A 16,058-nucleotide genomic window follows, 5' to 3' on the forward strand; every position below is an offset into this window, starting at 1 on the left:
TGCATATCTATCTATCTATCTATCTATCTATCTATCTATCTATCTATCTATCTATCTACCTACCTACCTACCTACCTACCTACCTACCTACCTACCTATCATCCATCCATCCATCCATCCATCCATCCATCCATCCATCCATCCATCCATCCATCCATCCATCTATCTATCTATCTATCTATCTATCTATCTATCTATCTATCTATCTATCTATATCCATCCATACATCCATATGCATGCTTGCATACATACATTTATATGCACTTTTAAACTGTCCATAATATGTAGAAATTCATTCAGTTGCTTTGTGTCTAGTTTAGAATCAAGGAAAATAATCCTAAGGATAGCTCTTATCTCTTTCAGTATCGTCTTTTTTTTAAAAAAGTAAACAAAAAAATATGAAACTAATTGTTCTACATTTTGTGCCATGCAAGTTTATTAGATGTAAAGATTAAAATATTTTTTGTAAATATTTGAATAGATAAAGAAAAGGGGGAGGCAGGGAGATGCTATTAAAGTACAGATAGAATTAAATCTCATTTTACCTGATCAGTAATTTGTTATAATACATTATCTCTTTTATTAAATTGGAACTAAATCTGCTAAACATGCAAACTGTCTCATACTTATGACATAGAGAGCAGTCCTCATTTTCCTCCTCAGAGTTTCATTTCTTTGACTTTTTGTGTGGTTTTATGATGCTTTTTATCAGTTTGTGTGCTTCGGATAATGTGTTAAGATTTTAAGTTTGCTTTTACCAATTGTTTTTATTTGCCTTGCAGTTATTGTTAACTACTTTGAGAACTGTTTTGATGTATTTATTTAATCAATTTATATTTCTGTTTAAAATTAACTTGTAGTACAGTTAGTTGACTATAAAATGTAGGCTGTAGATCAGTATCATTATTAACACAGTTGCAATCAATTGTTTCCTTTAATACCTATGCTAAGGGATTAAATTTTAAAGTATGGTGTTAAATTCAGAGCACAAAACTTTCATTAAATAATAAGACTTACCTACAGTCAGCTGTCCTGTTATGTGTCCCATATGATTTCTTGCATTCATGGTAACATTCCTATCTGATTGTAGGACCAGTGGACTGTCCTGGAAAAAAATGTATATAAACAATGAAATGAGAAGAAAAAACTGCAGAGAGAGAATGAGAGTATTCCTGTCAAAGACCAAGTATCTTCATGAGATCTAGTTGAAATTCTTGCTTTTCTTTTAATTCAAGTTGGTTGTTTTTAATGGTATTTATAGGGAAGAAACTATATATTTTGCAGGTCAGAAGAAGGGATGAGTAGATATTTACAGACTTCTCACAGCCTCTTTCAGTTCCTTCCTTTGGGACAGTGCTACAGAGTATTGAATGCCAAGACATCTAGATATGGGACAGTTTTTTTTTCCTTTTATGGCATCACTCTTTTCAACTCAAAGAGTGTGACTGAAGAATTATTATTTATTCCTTTTATTATCTTCTTTACTTCCCTTTTTATTGCGATGATGATGATGATGATGATGATGATGATGATGATGATGATCTCTGTTGCATTGCAAGTACAGTACACACTTCTGTACTGGAGACATAGTTCTTGTGTGTCTAATTAGGTAAAGGCAAAAGTTCCCCTCGCATATATGTGCTAGTTGTTCCAGATTCTAGGGGGTGGTGCTCATCTCTGTTTCAAAGCTAAAGAGCCGGTGCTGTCCAAAGACGTTTCTGTGATCATGTGGCTGGCATGACTAAATGCCAAAGGCACATGGAATGATGTTACCTTCCCACCAAAAGTGGTTCCTAGTTTTCTATTTGCATTTTTGCATACTTTCGAACTGCTAGGTTGGCAGAAGGTATTGCGCGGCACTAGGGATTCAAACTGCTGAACTGCTGATCTTTCTGATCGACAAGCTCAGTGTCTTAGCCACTGAGCTACTGTGTCCCTCACAGTGTGTCTAATTACACTTAGCCAAATTAAGTATCCAATCCAATCCAATTATACATTCTTGATTATTTTTCTGTATGCCACCCAGAGTCACAAAGTGAAATAGGTAGCTGTAGAAATGCAATTATATAAAAAACAAACAAATAAATAGTACAGTTTTGCTAATGGCAGGTACATGGTGATATATGAAATCTGAGTTTTGAATTACGCTATGATTCCAAATGTATCAGTTACCATCTCAGACAACTGCATCCCATTTTGGTGCAATAGGCTTACCAAATGGCAAGGCAATATGTCACCGCTGCATATACATGCATACTGAAAAACTGTAATTTCTGTTTAAAGCAGCTGTACTATTTTTTCCAGCACATTTTCTGACACTAAAGGCAATGGGTCTGCTAAAGATGATCATTAAGACATTCAGAGTGTGAAGGAGAGAATGATCAAAAATGCCCCTGAGTTAGTCAGGATGAGGCTATTCCATTCTAAACAGCAGTAAGTGAACCAAATGGGAGTCATTTACAAAGGCGGAATACTGGTTCCCAGCACTAAAGATAAATCACAAAAAAACGAATGATAGAAGATTCTCACTTTGTGAAACTTTTGGATGATTCACGAGTCTTATTCACAGAGGTTTTAGGAAAACAATAAATAAAAAGTAGTTGCTAAGTGAAACAAACTAACCTAGCCCGGTTCAAAATATTTGTTTTGTATATAGTAGAAATTTAGCAATTTTTGTCATGTAATGCCACTGTCATCTTTATCCAAAATTAAACTCCCTTGGCTTGGCTTAAACTGAGAGCTTTGGGTAAAATTCATGTCAGGGTGTGATTGTTTCCTGTTAATTGTTTGTATTCTATTCCTTAATTCTTTGCTGGTGAATGTATTGCTTAGGAATACATGCTATCTTTTGTCCAAGACATTCCACACGAGGCTTCATCTCTTTTCCAATTTTGTCCTCATCTCACCTCTCCTTCCTGAAGGACTGCAAATGGCCTAAAACAACCAAATTGAGCATTATAGCTGGCTGAGATTTAAACTTTCTTTAGTTCATGGTCAAGTTTCACTAACCTCACTTTCTTAAGATGCATTAGATTTAAATCCCCAGGAACCCCCACTCAACAGAGAATTCATGCCTGCTAAATTCATACATTCATACATTCAGTGCAAAACATTCAACATAAATGAAATAACCTGTGTGGAAAGAACTATGCTGGTGAGAACTTTTCTACTCATTTTAGCAAATATAGTAATATTATGCCAAGGGTAGAATAAAAATTGTTGTATGTATATGAGAATAAATAAGTTACTGTTTTCCCTGTTATGCAATACATATTCCTCTAAACAAGTGCTTCTTAGCAACAGAAATCCAATAAGCTAAGAAAGGGATTATTTAAAAATCAGGTGTCTTATTTGCTGTGATGGACCAATGCATACAAATTTAAGACAATACTTCTTTTACCCAATCTTCTTTCTTCCCCTCAACAAAATCAGATGTCTTAAAATAAATAATATAGTAGACTACCTATTTGTGAATTTTATCACTTTTCTGTAAACATCAGAACCTTATTTATTACATTTTAAAACTGCCCATTTCCCTCACAGAGGGACTCTAAGATAAAGGTAAAGGTTCCCCTTGCACATATGTGCTAGTTGTTCCCGACTCTAGGAGACAGTGCTCATCTCTGTTTCAAAGTCAAAAAGCCAGCACTGTCCAAAGATGTCTCTGTGGTCATGTGGCTGGCATGACTAAATGCCGAAGGCACACAGAACGCTGTTAGCTTCCCACTAAAGGTGGTTCCTATTTTTTGACTTACATTTTACATGCTTTTGAACTGCTAGATTGGCAGAAGCTGGACAAGTAACAGGAGCTCACTCCGTTATGTGGTGCTAGGAATTCGAACTGCTGAACTGCTGAACTTTCTGATAGACAAGCTCAATGTTTTAGCCACTGAGCCACCATGTCCCCTGGGACTCTACAATAAAATATTTTAAAACATAAAAACTGTATAAAATTTAAAACTGGCAAGGATGTTAAAAATGATATTTTTAAATTAAATTAAAGCTTCATGAGGGTTTAACCCTCATTAAATCCTCATGCTATTTTTTACTTGATACTCAAATTAGCATAAATTGCTTTTCCTTTGAAAACACATTTAAAGTTAACATTTATATATCTTGTCTATTTATAAAATCATGAATAGTAATTCATATGAAAAAATACTTCAAATAAATAAAAGTAGTAGTAGTTCTAGCTTGTATCTGAAATAATTTTTTTTTTCATATAAATCACTTTAGTTTAAATAGCAGATTAGAAATTCTGGCTTCTAGTCCTGCCTTTTTTAATGGAACCATTTTAATGGAATACTGTAGATATATATTTAAACATTAAGCTGCTATGCTAAATTAGGCTTAATTCTTGATAAGAAATTAAGAGAATAAGGATTGTTGATATATTTTTGTGTTCCTCCTATTTCTTCAAAATCTTGTATTCTATGTTGCCTGTTTTATAGTTATTTTAAGCTTGGGAAGGAAAGGGAAGGGAAGTTAAGGACATATAATAGTCGATCAATGCAGGGAAAGTTGAATCCACTATGAATAATCTATCAAGTAAATATATAAAAAGCAGAAATCCTCCTGTGCAAAGGGTAGTTAAAATTAAGCCTATATCTGTTTTTTAATTATTTGAACTTCTTGTCTACCAGAACAATAAGATGTTTCATAAACATCTTTGGAGGAAGAGATGAGTGATTAAGGACCTCATGTGGTTCTGAAGATTCAGATTTGTCTGAGACTAGGGGAGGATGGAGGTTCTGTCAGGTTTTCATTCTCCAGTCAGAGAATGAATCTGTTGGCTTGGAAAATCCTAAGTATGGTATAATGAGTTTCTTTCTTTGAAAATGTAGTCTAACTTCACCTTCTGTAATGGAATGTGTAGAGGAACTTGGGGAATGAGGGGAAGAGATGCCACCTAGGAAAGAATCAGATAAGAGAGGCAGAAGCCCCCAATGTCTTAATAGTCAGAGAAAGGAAGGACACATCCTAATTGTTCAGACGGTTAAAAGTGGTAGTGGGAAGTTTGTACTTTGACGCCTGCAGTTGAGATTGATGTCAGCTCTCCCAAGTAAACCAGAAAGAAAACACCACTAGATGAGCTAAATCTACTTTACTGTAAGGCTACATTAACAGAATCACTTTTAACCATTTGATCCATTAGGGTATGTGCTTATGTCCTAATTCTCTTTCTTTAACCATTGTCATTAGGGGTTCCTGCCTCTCTTGTCTGATTGTTTCCTAGGCAGCACCTCTTCCTCTCATTCACTAATGTCATCCACACATTCCATTATATCCTCTGAAAAATCTAATAAGTAACAATTATTAAACACTGCTCGTTTTATACATGTATGTTTTGTATCCAATACACATACTTCGTAGCTTGATAGCTCAGGAGCATTAACCCAAAGATTTTGACTTTGGCTTTGCCTAACACTGTAATGTGACCTGCAATTAAAAATTGACCTCCATTGTAGAGAATTGACCTCCATTGTAGAGAGCTAGCATTTGAGAAGATGTAATGTATCATTTGCTATTATTTTCCAAGAATGCATACACCACTTAAAAAAACTGGGAGTTTATGAAACAGAACAATACTGAAAATTCTTATAACAATAACAATTTAATTTTAGGGCCTTGAAATCATAGATCAAGCATGGTGAACTTCTGTTGAAATAATAAGCTTTCCAAATAATATATTGGATGCCAAATGCTGATGGTAAGTGAGACTTAAGCAAACAATGGACAAGGCAGAACCAATACAATGTCTACTTACTTCTCTCTTTTATATTTCAGTTTCTAAAAAATTCTCTCTCCTTTCTTCATAAAGAAAGCTAGAAAAATTGTATTTGGCTGAACTGATTACAAGTAGCAGACTTTTAACATTATGTTAGAATCTGCATGCAGCCCTAGGGCCACTTCTTATACAGAAGATTCAGTGAAAGCATCATATCCCATTTGTCATTGCAACATTTAAAGCTGAGTATGAGTTAAACTAGCTCCACGTTATTTTTGTAAATTTCTGAAGCTCTCCTGATAATATATTTCATATGTTGTTTCTCTTCATCAGCTTGCATACAGGCAGGTTTGAAGACCCTGAGATCTGACAAATAGTATGACAAATGTATTATCTATCTGGTTTTAGAAAATCATTTTCAATTCTCAGAGTTTGATTTATTCAATGGATTGCCAATCAGCTTGTTCTCCTGCAGCTTGGCAGATGAAAGGTGATTCTTGGCTTCTCTGTTTCTCCAGCTGCAGAAACATGATTGTTTGGGAACCATCATGTCCAAAGCAATCATTTTGGCTGAGGATATGCACATACCAAGGGGCTTCTTGGCAACAAAAGCAGATGCTAGAGATATTTTTCCTAAGTAGTGATTAGTTTGTTGATATACCTTCTGGACTTCTGAAGATCATTAAATGCAGTACTACTGGCCTGGCAAAAAGCGGCTGTGAGGTAATAACAGATTTAATGGTTGATCTAAGAGAAACATTACCAAAAACTGTTTTGTTGCTCATAAGATTACTAGGAAAGCCTCTGTTTATAGCACCAATAACATATGTGTATCTGAATTAGAATGATTCTCAATAACATTGATGCAGTCTCAAAGTTAAATTCATTTGTATTGTCTTTCCATTTTAGAAAACATTAATCTGATAATGTACTGCAATTCTAAGGCTCTGGAGTTTGTTTTAAGATAATAGGTTTCTCGGCTGTCACTTAGATTCACATCTTGCCTTTGGATCTTTTATCTAGGAATGGTTGTATTCAGTGGTGGGTTGCCAATTTTTTTACTACTGGTTCAGGCGTGCTCGTGTGTGACACCTCTGCGCATGCGCAGAAGCGTCTGGGTGGGTGGGCGGAGCCTCCTGCCACCACTACTACCAGTTCGCCTGATCCAAGCTGAACCAGGAGCAACCCATCTCTGGTTGTATTGCTTTAAAAAGTTTCCTATTCTCCTAGGTCTTCACATTTTTATTGTCATTCCTTTACTTAGAATCATAGGGCTGGAAGGGACCTTGGAGGTCTTCAACTCCCGGCCTAAGGCAGGAGTCCTTATACAATCCCAGACAAATGTTTGTCCATCTTTTCTTGAAAACCTCCATCAATGGGGCACCCACAACTCTGGAACGCAACCTATTCTATTAGTTAATTGTTGAACTAGTGGACTAAGGGTGGCATGATATCAGTGTTCCAATATCTAAGGGGCTGCCACAAAGAAGAGGGAGTCAAACTACTGTATTCTCCAAAGCACCTGAAGGCAGGACAAGAAGCAATGGATGGAAACTAATCAAGAAGCAACCTAGAACTAAGAAGAAATTTCCTGACAATCAGAACAATTAATCAGTGGAACAACTTGCCTCCAGAAGTTGTGAATACTCCAACACTGGAAGTTTTAAGAAGAAATTTAAGAAGAAACTGGATAACCATTTGTCTCAATTGATATAGGGTTTCCTGCCTGAGTAGGGTGTTGAACTAAAAAGATCCCTAAGGCCTTTTCCAACTCTGTTATTCTGAAAATTTCATTTAATCAAAAGAAATATTGCATACCAAAACATTAGGGGGGGAGTGGGGAAGAGTCAAAGACAGAGAGACCGAGAGAGACAGAGACAGAAAGAAACGGACTACTTTAAGGGATTTTAAAATAGTGATGATTTTCAGGCAACACTTTTTTGGGAAAAAGACAAGTGGAAGGGGAAATGAATGGAAGAAGCAAGCATTACCAAAAGAGAAAGATTCTTTTATATATTAATGATATTGGTTGGATAAAAATGCCAAATCTAATTTAAACACTGGCTGAATGTGTGAACAACCAGAATATATTAAAAGTGTATGCCATCCAGCTCCCAGCAACTCTGGGGGTCTTGCTTAATCCCATATAACCAGTAGGTACTGGTGTGGATCCAGTGGTTGAAAGGCTTGACTAGGATTGGAAAACCAGGATTCCCTGATATCTTAGAAATCTAGAATTCAGAGTCAACATCTGAATTCATACAGCACCCTACTGCAGTGTTCACTGTCTGCATTTTTGCAGTACATCCAATTATAACGAAATTAATCTGATAACTCCCCCTCACTTATGGTCCATCTCTCCCTATCTTTGTCCTCTCTCCTTCCACTTCCCTTCCTTCACTCTCCATCTTCTCTTCTCCCTTCTCTCCTTTTCAATTTCCTTTCTGTAACTGTCCCCCTCCCCTCTCTGTCTCCTTTTCTTCCTTCACTCCCCCATCCCTACCCTTCCTTTCCTCCCCCTCCTTTCCTCCCACTCCTCCCCCTTAACCCAAGATCCCTCCCCTTCTTTATCCCCTCCCCTACCTTCTCTCCAGTTCCCACACCCTCACTCTCCCCCATCCCACTACCCCTTCTCCATTCCCATGTCCCTCTCCCCAACTCCTTTACTCTCTCCTTTCCCTCCTCCCCCTTCCCTCCCCCTCCCTCTCTTCCTCTCCTTCCCCCTCTTCCCTACCTCCCCTCCTTTTTTCTCCCTCCCATTCTTCCTGTCCCTTTTCCCTTTCCCCTCCCTCTAATCTCTCCTGCCCTTCTTCCTTTCTACCTCCTCCCCTTTCTCTCTCTTTGTTCCCTGTCTCCTTCTCCCTCTTCCTATTCCTTTCTTCCCATCTCCATTCCCCTACTGTTCCCCCTCCCTCTGCCACTTGCTCTCTTCCCTTTCCATCCCTTTCCCTTTTCCCTCTCTTACCCCTCCCTTCCTCTCCTTTTCCTCCCCTTCATGATCTATCTCTCCCTCTTTTCCATCTCCCTCCCTCTCCACCTCCCTTTTCTTTCCCCTCCCTTTTCTTTCCCTTCTATCTCTAATCTTTTCTCTACTTTTTGCTCCCCATTTTTCTTCTCCTTCCCTCTTCCTCCCTCTGCTCCATCTCTTTTCCATTTCCCTGACTCTACTTCTTATCCTGAGCTTCACCCTCACTCTAATTCTAATCCCAAACCAAACTCTAATCCTCACTTACCCCTCTGATAGCTGATTACAAAAAAGGGGGAAGGTTTCTCAGAGTCCAGGAACCCTTCTGAAGACCAACCTGCCTCTTGGGAGGCATCTTCACTCTGATAACTGATAACTGACAGTAACTGACAGTTTAGTCTGCAGGTGTGAAGTCATAAAGCCATCAGAATTCCCAAGGAGATAATCCACCTCTCTTTATCCTCCTATCAAAGGTCACCTGCTCCACCTTTTCTTCATATACCAATGCCAGGCAAATGTCTCTAAGAAGCTACCAAACTAATCACTAAGGATGCCTGTTCCTCATTTTTTTCATCTGAAGGCATAGCTCTTTGGGGTAGACTGCCTCATCCTATAGAAGCTCTGCTGGGTTAGTTTCCTGAATAGGACTCATGGGGAAACTGTTGGTCAACTTCTCATCTGATTCCCTTTCTGTTGCCATGATGGTCTTTTGTTTTGTCGCAGGATCTTTTGTCTTGGGTCAGCTTCCATTTTGGATTTAAGGTTTAGGTTGGAGAATCCAGTTTGGTGTTGGGAAACATAGTTTGGTTGGCAGAAGAAATGGAATGCAATCTTTGATCTTAAGACATTGGGAAATGTCTTGTTTTTCTCTAGTATTTGGACTTTGGGTTGCAGAACAAAAAGGAGGGTGCCTTCTAATGAAGAAGGACAGGAGTAATATGATAGCTGTGTTCCAATATTTGAGGGACTGCAACAAAGAAGAGGGGGACAACCTATTTTCCAAAGCACATGAATGCAGGACAAGAAGCAATGGGTGGAAACTAATCAAGGAGAGAAGCAATGTAGAACTAAGGAGAAATTTCCTGACAGTCAGAACAATTAATCAGTGGAACAACCTGGCTCAAGAAATTGTGGATATTCCAACACTGGAAGTTTTTAAGAAGACATTAGGGGTCCTTGACACTCTCTGAGCTAGCATGTTTTCTTGGAGATGTTTCATTACCCAACTAGGTAACATCATCAGTACTAATAAGGAGTGCAGTTTGCTGTCAATTTATATTCTAGTGGCTTGTCTGTCTGTGTTGGTGGATGTGGGAGATCCTTAGAGATCCTTTCCTTGGGCTGTTTGCTGTTGGCTTCTTTGGCAGTTTCTTAACTGGAGTATTGTTTACTTGGTTGTTGGTTTGACGTTAACCTTGGAATTAATCTACTGTATACTGATCTGGGTAGTGGTTGCTAGTAGAGAGGTGCTTGGGTCTTTTGGTTCATTTTTGGGCTGGGTGATAGTCTCTTTTGTATATAGATGTTATTAATGTCTATGGGTCTTTGATGTCTGATTTGTCTTGAAATTCCCTGTCTTTTTTGTATTTGGCTTGGTCTGGAAGAGATTGGATGACCATTTGCCTGAAATGGTATAGGGTTTCCTACCAGAGCAGAAGGTTAGACTAAGAAGACCCGCAAGGTCCCTTCCAACTCTGTTATTCTGTTCTCACAGTCAGGAAGTTTCTCCTTGGATGTCTCTTTCATGAGTTTCCACCCATTCCTTCTTGTCCTACCATCAGCAGCTTTGGAAAATAAATCAACCCTCACTCTCACAATTGTCAGAATTCAAATGCTTGGGAATCACCATGCATTTACAAATATTGCAGAGTCCCAGAGTTCACAATTAACACGATCATCATTAAATGATCACCATTAAAAACCTTCGTAGGGGACTTCCAACAATAAAAGTCAATGGGGGAAATCAAAGTTGCTTAATGGGGAAAAATGTCTTAAAGATGGGCATGACACATTTAATGACTGCATCATTTAGCAGTGAAAATTCCAGTCCCAGTTATGGTTATAAGTCAAGAACTATGTATAGACATAATAATAGCATTCATTGAAAGAACCAATTTATTAAAAGTACCTGAAAAGCAACAGTTAGAAAATTGTCTACAGTTGCTGAAAAACCCAGGCCCCAAAGGGTAATAGATTTAAACAATACATCAATTGATAAATATAGTAGCAGAATTTCATATTGGTGTCATTTGTATAACCATGGAGGAAGGTAGATCATTCTATGTCCTCTACCTGAATGTTATACAATGAATGGAATGTACAAAAGAAGTGTCAACACAAACTCCTAGCTATCTGTGCACCAATTTCTCAATCATAGAGATAGAAATGCATTATATTTGTCTTTTTCATATGTCCTTCTACACACACAGATGTTTTGGGATGGAGTTAACACAGTGATATGAAAAGTTGGTCAAGGCAATATTATAAGACAGATAAAAACAAAAAAAAGAAATACCTACCCAAATATTTTCCTAACTTTTAAAAGTACACTTCAGTGCCAGCTTTCTTACATTCATGTCATCATTAAAATGTTAAGATACTTACAGGAAATAACTGTAGATTTAAGTATTATTCTATAAAACAGCAGATGTTTTTAATGTGATTCTTTTCCAAGCTCAGATAAAATTCATTATAGATAATGCACATTTAGCAACCACCTCAAATAGTGATGTTTGCAAATACAACAGTAATAAATGATAATAAAAATAATTTTCTGACCAATGCCTCACATTTTCAATAACACAACTCTTCAGTGTGACACTGACAAAGGCCTGGTCAGCTTCAGGCAGCAACTGTGGCTGACCCAGGGTTCTAATCAATTAATTAAGGTCACAGACATCTGTTTCTTGAGTTGAAGCTAGTACGTTTTAGGGAAGTTCTGTGCTGTGGAGAAAAGCAGCCCAGAAAGAGATGAAAAGGTGGAAAAAATGGGTCAGGAACAGGACATCATAGGGAAACTTTTAGGCAGCGTCTGTCTGTCTGTCTGTCTGTCTGTCTCTCTGTAACCAATTGCAGTTATAAAATAAGGACTATCTGGGCTTTCTAATATAGTGACTTTGTTTTTTAAAAAGGCCTTTACCAACAAATATCTCCATTTTGAGATGCATCTAAGTTAAAAGAATTGCCCAAATCCCTTAAAATGATCTATTAAGTCCTTTACTCTCAGTGATACTTGTGTTCTCTGATTCCAGATATGTAAATTATTGGGGAATGTGGGATTTTGCATGTGGACAACTATGTGCATAAACCCTTACGTATATAAGACTCCATGAAAGCTGAAATTCTGTGCATATAAAACTATTGCACAGAGATTTATGTATACAAACATTCCTTGATCAGATGTTTAGGATCAATTCATATGCATTGTGTAAAAGAGAGAAGGAAGTTTGAGGAGTGATATGAGGTTGGACAGAACCAGGGCTATACAGACTTGATGGGTGCTCTTTTGATATATTATCCTTTCTGTCTCTTTAATACAGAATGCGACTAGAGTGTTAGAATGATTATTTAGGATATGGGATGTGGGGCTGACATCGTGGTGATATAATGCATATCCATGGGGCTCTGTGGAATCGTGCCAAATTTGACCTGTCAGGAGGTTCTGAGGGATCCAAGTCACCCTGGAGGGGTGATAAAGACAGAGAGGAAACTCCATCTACCACAAGGAAACTGCAAACTGCTTGTTTGATTTGGAGGAAGCTCTCAATCTGGTCAGAAGAAAAAGACAGCCATTGCATGCCTGAACAAAGCTGAGACAGCCGACCGATGAAGCAAGCAGTAAAATGGAGGAACAGTGTGATTGATCTGGGTGAGATTTTTCAATTTATATTGAGGAACCTACCCCCTTAAAGCTAACCTGGTGAAAGTGGGACTCAAAGAAGAGGTGGTAGAATTGTTAGTTTTCCACCCCAACAAGAATAGTGGCTCTCTATAGAACTGGAAACAGGGAAAAGAGAACCTTTCAGAAAAGAGGAAGAAGTCTAAAGTTAGGAAAGTCAGACTGGGGATTTTAACAACAACAATGACTAAGTTGAAATTTATTTTGGAATATGAAATTATGACTTTTGGGATGTTTAAAAAGCTTTGGTCTGGAGAATACAGTACAAATTAACATGAGAGGAAAAGGAGAGAAGTAGAGCAACAGCGACATCTACAGGTGGGGGAAAAACAGTGAGAATTGAAAATGTGACCTTAAATGTTGGCTGAAGATTAGCTAGCTTTGCTACAAATAACACCTGCACTGACAAATTGTTTATACAAGATAGCAGAGACAGAGGGTGAAACATTATAACATGTTAAATAGTTTAGTTTTTTGAACGTATATGGAAATTTAACAGACAAAGTAAACAAAAGCTGGAAAGAAGCAGGGAACTACTTTTTTCTTTTTTTAAAGTAAATTAGGGGTGGAAATGCATCTGCATTATCATCAGCAGCATCTAGTCCAGCAAGTCAAAGATCATTGGATACCATGTTGCAACAGAAAAGAATGAACTATAATCAATACTCCAACTACTTCAAGAAGCAAGAAAAACTTTAAAGACATGAAGGAAAGAATGGAAAAGATGGATGACAAAATGGAGAATATTCAACAAATAATAACAACAGATTCAGAAAATAGAAGAAAATCAGAACAAGTAGAGAAAAAAGTAGAAGAGATGGACAATAGACTTCCACAGGCATATACGAATCTTGAGAGAACAGTAATTATCTTGGAGATGGATAAAACTGAATACTTCTTGAGATTTCAGAACATCTAGGAAGAAAAAGGAGAAAATCTTACAGAATTGTTGGTGGAAGCTTTGGAGGTGGGCAAGCAGCAGATGCTTGCTGGGATAGATGAAATATTTAGAGTATACACAAGATATGTATCAAGGAAAAAATTCCTCAAAGAGGTACATGTGAGATATACTAAGAAGACAATAAGAGTGGGGATACTTCAAAGAGCAAGAGATGATTCACTGAAATACAAAGGGAGAGAAATAGTAGTCTTGAAACAGATCCCTAGAAGAGTAAGAGACACAAGAAAACAATACCAATTTTGGACAACTAATTAAACATGGAGTAAATTTTAGATGGTTGATAACTGAGGGAATATTGGTGACCTGCTTGAAACAAAGACATTAACTGAATACTATAGAAAAAGCAGAGCAATTTTATGATGAGACATTTGGGTCATATAAGGAAAAGAAAAGAGAGGAAATAGATGACAAAAAACAAGAGGAAGCATCAGGAGGGGAAATGCACAACAAAAAGAAGATGAAATAGAATGAGAGGAAAGGGCAGAATGAGTAGGTGAAGGATAAACAGAGAGAAATAAGAATGACTAGAACAATAAGACCTACCTTATCTACAAGTAAAACTATGGAAGAAAAATAAAACTGCTATCAATTAACATAAACTGTTTGAATTCTCCTATGAAAAGGAAAAGGACTTTTAATCAATTAGGAAAACTAGAGTTAGATTTAATTTGTCTTCAAGAGGTTCACATCAAAAAACAACATAATAAATTATTGGAATATGCTAAAATTGGGAAATTATACTCTTCATTAGCACAGCAAAAGAAAAGAGGTGTAGCCTTATATATTAAAGAAACAATAAATGCTAGACAATTTTTTGCAGATAAGGAGGGGAGAATTTTGATGGTGGAGGTAACAATGAACAATAAGCAGATACTATTGGTAGCAATATATGTACCAAACAATAAGCAAGAAGATTTTTATGAAAAACTACACAAAAACATTATAGAATTGGAATATGAAAATATTTGTGTGGAGGAGACTTCAATGCAATCGTAGACGCAGAACTTGATTACAAAAGCAGTAAAGTAGGCAAAAAAGCCATAAAAAATCTTCCAAAGACCCTTTTTTTAAAATAGTGGAAGAAAGAGGTATTCAAGATGTATGGAGAGAGATATACCCTAAGAAAAAACAATATTCATTTTATTCAAATAGACATATGTCTTGGTCAAGAATAGATATGATGTGGATGTCATGAGAGTTCAAATGAGGATATCACTACAGATGAAAATGTGATTAAAAATTACTAGAATGTACAGAAATGGATAGGCTAACACTTACAATTAAGGAAAAAGAAGAAACTGAATACTTTTTGATGGGATTTATTTTATCAATAGTTGAAAAAAATAGGAGTTATAAACAGGGAATTATAAGGAAAGAATCAATTATATGAAGGAGGCATGTTAAAATGGATAAGGACATATTATTATTACTATTATTATAGAATCAACACTAATGTAATGAACAGTTGCAAATATTCTGATTACTATTTGAAAATGGAATGTTTATGTTCTAAAATAAAAAAATTGATTAAAAAATAATTATTTAGGATATGGTGCCATAATATAATATTGAAAATTATTCTGCTAACACAAAAGGAAAGTGAAAGGGTATTTTTATTTAGCAACTAGTCCTTAATAGCAAACTAGTATTTCTTGAGACTAACCTTGTCTGAAGCAAAAAAAAAGATTGGTACAATTTGTATTAATATTCCAAGGGTGACATTTTTCCCTTTGTGTTCATTACCACCCTGTGTTCACTACCACCCTATGAAAACACATAAGAGACCCTTCTCTTATATGAACTTCCAACTTTATTCAGGAAGACTAAAATAGAATTTATTGTTAAGGAAAAAAGGAAGACTTGTCACTCCAAAAGACAAAAACAAAGCAGATAGGATATGGATAGACTTTCTATCCCTGTTCATTGTTTTGATTTTAAACAGCTGAAAATGGTCCATCTCCTTCACATTTTTGGTTCTAATATAGCACTTCACTGTTTTCCTTTGATATGTTCAGCTTCATCTGGTGCTTAGCTAAAAGTGGCCAGCAGGTTTCCTAAGCAATGTAATTATCAATTAAGTTCCAAAACAGCCAAACTGCTATTTAGAGCAGGTTACATTGCAGGTTAGCTTATACAATTAGCAAAACTGTGGTTAAATAAGGTTTTTGCTAACTTAATAACAGAATTAAACAAGGGATTATAATTGGTGGTTGAGATTCTTGTGCATAGTGCTATGAAGCATCTTAGCTTCTTCAAGCAGGCACAGAATGTCACTAATGTAGTAACTAGGAAAAGTTCCCTTAATGGCAGTTATAGGCATTGTTATCCTTATTTTGCATTTTGCTAAATTGTAGATCCTGCTTCTTTTGTTTGAATGTGAACTGCTCAGCAGAGATTTGTTTATTCAGGATAGCAGGATGGAGGCAAGCATTTACCAAGTGCTTGAACAGGTAAACTGATAGGCATACAGACCAATAAATCTGTGAGCCAGCATTATATAAGGAAG

At 36.7% G+C, this 16,058-nt stretch overlaps 1 protein-coding gene across 1 annotated transcript in view; it reads right to left on the reverse strand.

The window, feature by feature from the left end:
- The window catches only part of SGCZ (sarcoglycan zeta), a 586,363-nt gene that overhangs the window by 81,491 nt on the left and 488,814 nt on the right, over nucleotides 1–16,058 (reverse strand). The window contains exon 4 of the mRNA XM_087724454.1: nucleotides 1,018–1,105. Within this exon, the coding sequence (XP_087580580.1) occupies nucleotides 1,018–1,105 (88 nt within the window). The remainder of the gene's footprint in view (nucleotides 1–1,017; nucleotides 1,106–16,058) is intronic.

The sequence above is a fragment of the Thamnophis sirtalis genome, unplaced genomic scaffold, assembly GCF_051295495.1.
Source record: "Thamnophis sirtalis isolate CommonGarterSnake01/CBP01778 unplaced genomic scaffold, rThaSir2_p1.2 scaffold_10, whole genome shotgun sequence".
Classification (NCBI taxonomy): Eukaryota; Metazoa; Chordata; class Lepidosauria; order Squamata; family Natricidae; genus Thamnophis; species Thamnophis sirtalis.